The sequence below is a fragment of the Montipora capricornis genome, chromosome 4, assembly GCF_036669925.1.
Source record: "Montipora capricornis isolate CH-2021 chromosome 4, ASM3666992v2, whole genome shotgun sequence".
Lineage (NCBI taxonomy): Eukaryota > Metazoa > Cnidaria > Anthozoa > Scleractinia > Acroporidae > Montipora > Montipora capricornis.
This window is the reverse complement of record NC_090886.1, coordinates 1,401,601-1,412,199: the sequence shown is the minus strand read 5'-3', so window position 1 is coordinate 1,412,199 and position 10,599 is coordinate 1,401,601. Positions and strand designations below refer to the sequence as shown.

The window sequence follows — 10,599 nt, the reverse complement described above, 5'->3', positions numbered from 1 at the left end:
AAATGCAGATGCAGAACGTCATATATATCAAACAATTTCTTTAAGCGAGAGAGAGAGAGAGAGAGATCATCAAATAGGCCATTTTTGAAATTTCAAACATTCAGCTTGATAGTGAGGCAGTGAGGGCAAACACAATAGAAACACTGTGGAATGAATGTGAAAAAACATCTCCGTATCATCCACTAGCCTTTGTCTTTGTCCTCTAAACCTCTCTTTCAAGTCGAATTTTAATATATCTAAAAAGGCCTATTAAGAAAGCAATTCCATAAGCCTGATAACGGGTCTCTGATCCATGACCACGCAGTTGCGTTGCGCAAAGCTATCAGGACATATTTGGGGTTGGTCTCACTGAGATGATCTTTCGCATAGAAAATCCTACAAAATCTTCATGATGTATCAATGGTCGAAGCTGTCTGGGTGTACGTGCTTTTCAAAGCTTTGTGTTGAACTAAGTGTTCCATATCTCTAAAGAAAACTTTGTTTCCCAGTCACAGGCTTACAAACTTTTCGGGTGCGTTCAAGAGGAACTTTTACTGTTTCAAGACACAGGTTCACGGAAATTACTCTGCCTCCAATGGTATCATGCTTGATAAATTTGCCTGCAATCGAGCTCTTTATTCGGGGATGGCCAGAGACGAAAGAGCCCCACACCCGCATTACCTTTCGCATTACCCGCGAGGCATTGTCGCTGAAAAGAAAGGAACCGGAACATGTAATAAAACAGTTATTTTTAATAGGCTATCTTCAGATAACAAACGCATTCAGATTGTACACGCCACTGAATATATTGGATAGCATACTCTACGGAGCGCATCCACAGAATTCCACAAACAGCAGGGCTAAACTCAATTACTTCCCAGAAACGAAGTCTTCTCCCTTCTTGATGTTTTTCTTAAGCTCGGGTATCACCTTAAAATCAGGAAGAATTGCGTTAGCTGTAAAAGCCTGTAAAACTTTTTCTTTGTTTTGTTAGCTTGTGGTAGGGTTAGTTATTGTTTATTTTTTATTTTTTCCCCTTTTGTTTTCCTTTGTGTTACATCATCCGTGAGTTTCATGGGTTTTTACACCGAGGATGAGCCAAAATAAGAGACTCGCTAATTAAATAATTGGACAAGCGGTGGCCTCATGGTTAGAGTGCTCGACTCCGGATCGAGTGTTCCGGGTTCGGGTCCTGGCCAGGGACATTGTGTTGTGTTCTTAGGAAAGCTTACTCTCACGGTGCCTCTCTCCACCCAGGTGTAATAAATGGGTACCGGCGAATTTAATGCTGGGGGTAACCCTGCGATGGACTGGCATCCCATCCTGGGGGGAGTAAAAATACTCCGTTTCGCTTCATGCTACAGAAATACCTAATGAAATAATTACTTTGCCAGTTGGTAGAATAGAGTGCAGCTATAAACGTTTCATCTATGCGTTATCGCTCTGTGGAAAAGGTTTAAAGCTCGGACAGAAGAATTACTGTAACGCCACAATAGGCAACTTAGCTTTTCGCATGTTAAAGCTTCAAGCATAGTGACATTAAAATATGTTTACTGTTCAACTGAAAAAGCAACGCGTCTTGGTTAAAAAAGGTTCATAAGCAGTTTGAACCTTTTTCCATGACTTACGCCGAATTTGTTGTCCTTATATATTATTTAACAACAGTGAGAGCAATTTCTGTCAGTCTCGGTTTGCACCCACGTGACAGGGCGGCCATGTTGGATAGCAATACAATACAACTTCTTTTCGCAGAATTTGCATAATAATAAAGTTTAGTTCCCAGCGGAAAGACAGGTTATTGTTCTTGTCATCCAACATGGCCACCGTAACGTCACATGCAAACCAGCAATACACACAACCATATAGACCTGTAGACAGAAGTATTTAAACATTTGACTTCATCGCTAGCAAATTCTTTGATTTACACCTACCTCTTCAAGCTTCTTTTTCTCATAGCCAGAAAGATCGCCGATTCCAAGATTACTTTTCACGCCATTTGGCTAATGAAAAGAAAAACAAACAAAAACAAGAGGCTATAGGCCTTTACTTTGGGTGATTTTCGGTTCAAAGGTCAATAACTTAAAGCGGCTGAGAGATGAACGGCACGGTAAACATGAAAAGTTGTTTCCGTCAAACACCCAAGTTTAAGATTTTTTTAAGATGCCCATACATAGAATGTTACTTTGGTTGTCTCGCGAGCGGTCAGAAAAAAGAAACGCACAACCTCACAGTCACTACGGCAACAAAATTTGAGTACCTCAGATTAAACATACCCCAAGTTCAACAGGTGAAGCAAAATAACCCGTCCCACAGACATCGGATTGTACAAATGCACACTCAACTACGCCACTCTTGCCATTAAGGGCCTCAAGAACCTGTTGACATAAATTAGATAAAGATGTCTCGGTTATCGCTAATTTATTTAATCTTCAATCTTGGATATTGCATTTCTAGCCTTCTGACTGGCTCACTCAATCTCGATTATCAGCTTATAAACCGTAATGACCTTATATGGAAATCGATTGCACCTTTGGCTTTGTAAAAACCAAGATAACATCCTGTCATTCTGTAAAACAGTTTAGAATTTAATGAAAATTCATTGAAACGGTTATTACATTCACGCTTATTGGATATGAGAGTGTTATGTATAGCCAAGTCGGCAATACAAGCCTCGTTTTTGATATTTACAACTTCATATCCAATACGCGCTTATGAAATAATTGTTAAATCCAATAGATCCACAATCCATTGCACCAATTTACTTACTCACCGATGTGACAAATTTAGTACCAGCATATGCCATTGAAAGTGTAGCAGATCCCTGAAACAACGTTCACAAAGAAAATAACGATTTGAAAGATTCACCAGGAGTTCACGAACTTGAGAGTCAAGAGAAATGCCACATTCAAGTATTGACAAGTAATGTGCGCATCACATCTTAGTGTAAATCCTGAAAGAGTTTAAGTTAAGCGTTATTTTATTACAAATTCTATATCCAAGATAAATAATGTCCATTTTGTGATTTGTTGTACATTTATTTCACTACTTGCACAAATAACGTTTTTTCTCACATCATCCCTTATCACAGATTCTTCCTTCTCTAATTTCTGATGGTTGAGTGACATTGGAATAACTATTTAAAATGTTTCAGAAATAGAATAATATTCTGATAGCATGATAAGGAGTGCCACACACAGAGATGAGAGCCTATGAGATTGGTTAGGACTGTTTTATTCGCCTTGTACTTAATTATTATATAAAAACATAGGTACGTAATCCTAAGATTTTCTGGCCAGTTCTCCAGATTTTGAAGTTGTAAAGAATGGAGATAGAATCTACTTTCAAAGAAGCAGTTTTAAAAATACAATTTAATAAGAGAGAAAGGATATATGCTTAAGTTACGTTTAAATATGTTGCTCTGACAGCAGATAAGGTTTCAATTGTTTTGAGACTTGGTATATGTTTAGTTTTTTAAGATTTGAGGGAATTTTGTCCCAGACAATACATGCAGCATATCAGATTGTTTGTTTTCCCATATTAGGAGGTTATCATCATTCTGTGTCTCTCAGTCAATGTCATACCTACATTTTCACACAGTTTAGTTTAGAAAGGATTTGAGCATTGTTGTCAGTAGATGCTTTTGGTTAAGCAAGGATGTCCTTTTCTGCCTTTTCTTGGGGTGTGATGCTGTTGCATTAGATGAGGACTATAGAGGAGCAAATTTTCCACATAACTTTGGACCACTTCTTAGGGGTGGTTCTTAGAGGTTCTTCAACTTAGCATACAGCATTACGTAAAATGCAATTTGTTAACGGTCTTCATATCAGCAGAGTAGCTGATCTTCTACCAAAAGAACTATTTTTACATTAAGTTGCATTATAAAGTCAAATGTCCTCTCTTATTCTCACATGACTAGTTCTCGACAACCTTGAACCTCAAGTGCATTTTGATTGCTACAATGTCATGGACAATGTTAGATCAAAACTCGAGGAACTTGAAAGTGAAAGGAAATTAAGTATCAATAAAATAATACATACAGATCCGGCTTTGGCATTGACCACTTCAGTGCCAGCATTCTGAATACGATCTGTGAGTTTTTCTACTTCTTCATCTGTAAATGACACTTTTGGTGTTGTCTATACAAAATTAATATGCACAACAGTTAGACCATGCAACTGGACTGTAAGAAACAGTACATGCATTCTACACATACATGATGGTTTCACATACAGAACACACAGACATTTTTCAACATACATAGTTTTGTTTTGCAAGCCATGCTGGGTTAAGAAGAACTAAGAGCAGTTGAGAAAATTGCTTGTACAGTGTATATTAAAATACCCTGCATGCAAAATTTGACATTTATAAGAATGACAAACACTAAGAAAGCAAACAAAAGACTTTTTAATTGTCTAATGAGTAAAATCTTATCATGCTTTTTGCATCAAGACTCTTCAAAACAATGAATAGAGCAAAAAAACAAATAATAATAATTTGCACTCCTGTAAACTGGTCAAATGAGATGGGGGTGGGGGGGGGGGGGGAAGAACACAGCTCTTCAGACTGTCAAAAAAATTATTGTTTATCATTGTCATGTGTCACGTTTTGAGGTTTCTCTAAATTCTTGGTAAGATGACTATACAAGAACAGTAACTAGTACTAAAAAATTGGGTTGAGCTGCTTGATTTTATTTCACTACAAGGACTCTCTATTCAAATGTTATTGCAATTTTTTTTAGCAATGTAAATGTCATTTGAAGGGGTCTTGCTAATTTGATACATTTTCTATAAGCCACTTGTTCGAGTAACTTTTTTGAATTTCAAAAGATGACTTCAAATAGACATTTGATCACAGGAAAACATACTTGTGACAAGAGAGGCAGTATTGTAATACCAGAGTGACCACCAATGACTGGAACATTCACATCGTCCACATTTACACCCTAAAAAATAAATAAACATATTTCTGATAAAAAAGTATTAATTTATGATAGAACCCCAAAAAGAGCCACTCAAAACTGTAAGCCCACCAATGAGAATCCTCTCTTTATATGCATTACCTTGGCTTCTGCAACAAATGCATTTGCTCTCACAATGTCCAGCGTTGTAACCCCCAAGATCCTGTAAAAATACAGATGAAAAAGACTTTTATTACATTTTAATAAACATTGCAGAAGAACCTGTGAAGGTTACAAAATTTTAGAAGCCTTTAATTGAACATTGCATTTATCAAAACCTATAAGGGATTTTGACATTTTCCATTTTTAGTTATGCTACAAATTATTACTTCAAGAATGATAAGAAGGATCAAATAAGAGTGAGGTGTGATTCTACCTTCGCAATAAAGATACTGAGCAAAATATGGCACATAAAATACAGCAGTAGTCTTCAAAAATTTAATAGCCACATTAGGAAAGAGTGACTTTTTTTTGGAAAATGTCTTTGTTGTTAATACCCACTCTCCTTCACATGTAAAGCATATTCATGGCTAAATGTTAACATTTAACTAACTTATCTCATCCATTTCTTTCATGAGTAATGTATGACAAAAAATAGCCCCTTGCCTTGCAGGGTCAAACACGCCTGCCTTTTTGTAAACTTCACTTGCAATGGGTACTGTGGAATTTACCTAAAAACAACAAAAAACAAACATCATTGTAAGTTACAACCTCATTGCTACCTAACAACCAAATAGTAGTTAATATCAGGGACCCTTTTCTCCCAACGTTCAGAAAACTTTTCAGGCTTGAAATGCCATTTCTGAAACTGTCATCTGCTTGTTTCGATAGGCTGGTCGGGACTCGAACAAGTTTTGAATATAAGGCAAAAAAACAAAATGGTTGTGGAGTTTGATGACTTAAAACCTCTTCCTCTCAGAGGAGACTTTGACACCCAAAAAAAGGACCAAAAAGTCTTGCAACTCCTGAGAAATGAATCCTAGTACACAGTACATAGATTTAGCAATAATTATACTTACAGGATTTGAGATGATGCATATAATAGCTTTTGGACAATATCTGCAGATAAAATTACAAAATTATTGCCTTAATTCGTGTACCTCTTCATAATAGTTTGTCAAGCTTTTAGTAATGCCTTAATGTAATTCCATTGTTATGGAAGAAGTAAAATTAAGAGATAATTGTTTTTTTTATTTTCAGATCAAGATAAACCAGACATGTTTCTTGTGATTGTTTTGATAGTGATGAGATCAACCACACACATTTCTTGTCATTTTAACGTAATAAGCACTTAGCCAATCAGATTACAGCTTGCTCTTGGAGCGTGATAAGAAATCAAACAATCAGAGGAAAAGAGTGATGTTATTGATAACAGTGTATTTGCGACTTCTGCAAAATTAGGAAAATAGCTTGTTTAAAACAGGATTGTACCTTACATAACAATGATATAAGTATATCTACAACATGTTGGAGAAAGATTGGTCATTCCATTATCCAATTTGTTAACGTTTATAGTGTACATTTATTTACATTCACGCCTCTTTTTTTCAGTTGACTATTAAGTTACTTTGTGCAACCTGTAATTGCATGGATTAAACTACATGTAGTCCAAAACAACTGGTAGATCCTGTGAAGAGTATTTTCCTTGTGTATCTTCACCTCGAATAACACCCATACAGTACCCGCAGTGTGAAACAACAAAAGGTTATGTTTACTTGGCACAAGCTTCCGCAAGTGTTTGGACAATAGATGCATTTGTGTTGAAAAGATCATCACGTGTCATTCCTGAAGAGAACAAAGGAAAAACACTGCTTTCAATTTATCATTTATTATTACAGCCAACATACATGTAGTCTCTCAAATATAAAGGACAGTGCCTACTAATTAAAGATATTTTTGCCTGGTGTGTGATTATGCAGGAAATATAGATCTTAACAAGTGTTATTGAAATCCAAAAAGAAAATTGGGGGTAGCCACGCATTTTTCAAAGATAATTCATGAATAATATTTGTAAAAAGCTTTAAAATACAAAGCAATGTATGGCGTTCTTTCTCAAATTGAAGCCTAATCATCTCTCAAAAATGCATGCTTACCCCCAGGTTTCTTTTTGGATACCAAGAGTACTTACTAAGATCTACTTTCTGCGGATAGTTCTAAACCGTGCAAAAATATCCCTGTGTTAGTAAGCATCATCGATAGGAAATCCGAGTATCTCAAGATGCACAGAACGTATGCGCAATAACAATAGTAGGCACCGTCCTTAACCAGGGGTTTCAATAACTTTTGAAGTAAATGCGTGGGCTAATAATGTAAGCAGCGGTCACTCTTGTCTTTTACAAGGGTTTGAGTGAAAATCAAGGAAGGGCAGCCAGTGGTGAGAAGCTAAATTTCTCACTCCTCAGATACCTTAGGACATCCCCAGTTGAAGAGTAAAATCTTCTGGTGTTAGAGCGAGTAAAACCTGTTAAGTCTAACTCCCAGGAGCTATTTAATAAAAGCTGAATTGTTTCCTCTCAGAGCATTATGGAGAAATAAACAAGCAAAACTATTCAGGGGTGTATAATGAGATGCCTTCTTTTTCATTTTAAAGTTGGGCATATTAATCAGGAGTGCTTATAAGTGGGGGCAGGCTTATAAGGCACATTCTAGATAATAATGTAAGAAGATGAATGAAGGGGGTAGTTTCTAAAGAAACTTTGCTGCTGCGTCGGTGGAGAAGTAGTATACAAAAAGTTGGTTTTATCAACGGAGTATTAGAATCTCTGTACGGTGGCCAATTTACATTATCAACTCCGTTGATAAAACCAAATGAAAATAATGTAAGCAGCTGTATACAGTACAAACCCGGCTTTCTAGGAACACCAGCAGGGATGACTACAGCTGCACACCCCTCCAGGGCACTTTTGAGATCATCAGGTCCTTGATGACTGGTCACCTATAAAAATGAAGTACATGTAAGCTTCTATTAGGAGTACTGTCATGCGCAGATGTCTTCAGGTTGACAAGTCCCTGCCACAAAGTAGCTTGGTGGTAGAGCACTGGAACTAGTACCAGTAATGATGTCACTAGTATCCCATAGCCACAATCGACAAAGACCATTTATTTTCATGACAAAGAATAACAATATTGTTATTAGTGCAGCCTCTCTCTCAGACAGTAAATGTTGTATGTCTTATCTTGTTCTTGTTTTTTATTTGTACTTAAATTAATTTTGTTACATTTACAACCATTAATTTTATAATTTTTGGAGTAAGGTGGTTCAGTTGTACTTCTCAAAAAAAAAAAAAAAAAATAATAATAATAATAACGAAAAGAACAAATAAACTGGCACCATATTATCAGGGTTGCCACTCGTCAGTAACAAAAAAATTGCCTGACTTTTCCCTGACCTATAAACAATTTTCACTGACCTTTAATTAGCTGAATAATTACATTTGCTTCAGCTTCTTCTGAAGACCAACAATTTTTTTTATTTTCTTTTTTTCTTTGCACTTTTCATGGGATTTTGTGCACAAAATCTTGTGAACTGTTTACCAGAAATAAAATTCCCTGACTTTTCACTGACTTTGACAATATTTTAAGATTTTCCCTGCCTTTTTACAAAATTCCCTGACTTTTCCCTGACCTTGAAAAATTTTTGTTTTTCCCTGATTCTTCCCTGACTGTGACAACCCTGATTATGCTCCTTTCTTCCTACAATGGCCACTTAACACCTCTTGCCACCATCCTTAACGTGGCTTTTCTTGAGAGGTTGCACTGGATGTAATCAAATTCCATAGTTACTCACCTTGGCAGAGGTATTGATATGACTGATATCAGCTACGACACCTAACAAGAGCAACAAAATACTGCTGAGAAGATCAAGCTGAGTCCCAATTCAGTTGCATTATAATTTATTTCTCAAGAGCCTACAAATAAATGAGGACAATAATATTCAAATATGGTCTTTGAACCTTTGCTTACTGCTTGAAAATTGTTGGGACTTGTAGTTTTATGGAATTGTTCACATGTTGTATTTTCATTACAGATGCATCTACTACTATTAATGATGAATAAGGGTTTATTTATGCTTTCTACACAACGAACTTTACCCAGGCTAAAGCCATCTACACCACTTTTTTCTATGCCTATTTTTGTGATGGGCAAAATTTGCCTTGTGTACTTTGTGCAGTGGGTGTAGTCATTGCAGTTTTTACCTACAAGGCATTGATACATGTGTATCCATGAAATCTCTGACTATCATGTCAGATAAAAGTCATTAGTGCAAAGAATTTACACTGGCAAACCTGCTCATGTAATTTTCCACTACATTAAATTACTCCATGATTCATTATCAGTTAAACCTTAAGTTATTTTCATGTTACTAATCATCATTGAAGACAGCGAGAAGAGTGGGTAAAAGCTGCAAACTGCTGTGGGCAAAAAAACCATCAAGAGTGACTGCACCACACAGTGATAAAATTTACACCAGATGATTTTTGAGTCACAATAGAAATCATTATCATCTGTGATCAAAGACATTAAACAAACGATGATTAAGTTTTTCGATGATCCCCAAACCCCCTCAACTTTCTCCCTTCTTTAAATGTTGGTCTAGTGAGACAACCCTAGGCTCAGTCTCCAGCCATGGGTGTCTAGGTGCGCCCGCAATCCAGGATCGTGGCTGCACCGAGACACCCACGGCTGGAGACTGAGCCTATGACAACCCCCCAACGCCAGAGCAGCTCTTAATTAAAGCCATCTGTCATCATTACAGTGGGGACTACTTTGCCTGTGATTGTCCAAAACTGCTTATAAGGATCATTCTTTCGAACAGTTTTGACTACACTGTAATATTGTGGACTCTTGTTAAATATGATGTTTTGCTAGGAAATTCTGATTCACCAATACCTGGCGTGTTTACAATATCATACAATGCCAAATGGCTGATAGCTGGTGACTGTTTCATTAACAGTGACATAGGCTGACCAATTCCTCCGGCTGCACCAAGTACCGCAACTTTCTGTTGATGCTGAAAACAACAGGTAAAAAAAATTCATAAATTTACCATGAATACAAAAAGTAACACACATATTCAGCAATCTTTCGGTTTAGAGTCTCATGCAATGATGTAAAACTAAGGAGTTTGAAAAACCTTCTGGACTCGAAGGTAAATTAATTACACATCAAGGATATCATTCAAATTAACTGTTGAAGCCAGTTTGCAACCTCCTTCGATTGGTACAAAGCTCTGTCCATCCGTTACATAACGCGTGATATGTGACTTGCATCAGAAAACTTTAGATTATATGTAATAATAAGTACCTGAGAGGCCACAGAAAAGCTTCTCACTGCCTTGCTAGCTCCTCGCAAACGAGACGCGGTTCTTGAAAGCATCCTAAAGAACGAATATTTGCTGGACAACTTTCTTCGGAAGATTTGGTTGATCCGATTGAGCATTGCGCGTGCGTTCCTTTCCAGTCTCTTTCAAAGTTCTTCGCTAGGAAAATTAGGTAGTAAGTGATGGACTTCTCAAAAGGATAGGGGAATGGCTGGTTTATTTAGAACCAACGGTCGACCGATAGGAATCTATTTTGCTAATTTAAGATGCATTGTGTTAACCACTTTGATAGTAAAAAAATAATCATGTTAGTGCTCACTGCTTTGCTTAGCTTGTTGGTCCC

General features: G+C 36.8%; 1 protein-coding gene across 1 annotated transcript; it reads right to left on the bottom strand.

Annotated features, from left to right (window-relative positions):
- Positions 1-711: 711 nt before the first annotated feature.
- Positions 712-10,377, bottom strand: LOC138045101 (malate dehydrogenase, mitochondrial-like). Its single transcript, XM_068891490.1, has 14 exons — positions 10,241-10,377; positions 9,827-9,947; positions 8,724-8,764; positions 7,781-7,871; positions 6,652-6,721; positions 5,956-5,995; positions 5,543-5,607; positions 5,039-5,099; positions 4,844-4,921; positions 4,017-4,115; positions 2,750-2,800; positions 2,253-2,354; positions 1,911-1,979; positions 712-909 (listed from the first exon to the last, which is right to left on the bottom strand). Exons 1-14 carry the CDS (start codon positions 10,373-10,375, stop codon positions 850-852), a joined length of 1,083 nt encoding a protein of 360 aa, XP_068747591.1. The 5' UTR covers positions 10,376-10,377; the 3' UTR covers positions 712-849.
- Between the last annotated feature and the right edge of the window lie 222 nt (positions 10,378-10,599).

Coding starts and splice junctions, on each gene's coding strand:
- LOC138045101 (XM_068891490.1), bottom strand. CDS start 10,375: ATGCTCAATCGGATCAACCAAATCTTCCGAAGAAAGTTGTCCAGCAAA. Junction 9,948..10,240: donor GCTTTTCTGTGGCCTCTCAG/GTACTTATTATT, acceptor TGTTGTTTTCAG/CATCAACAGAAAGTTGCGGT. Junction 4,116..4,843: donor TACTGCCTCTCTTGTCACAA/GTATGTTTTCCT, acceptor AATTTTGTATAG/ACAACACCAAAAGTGTCATT.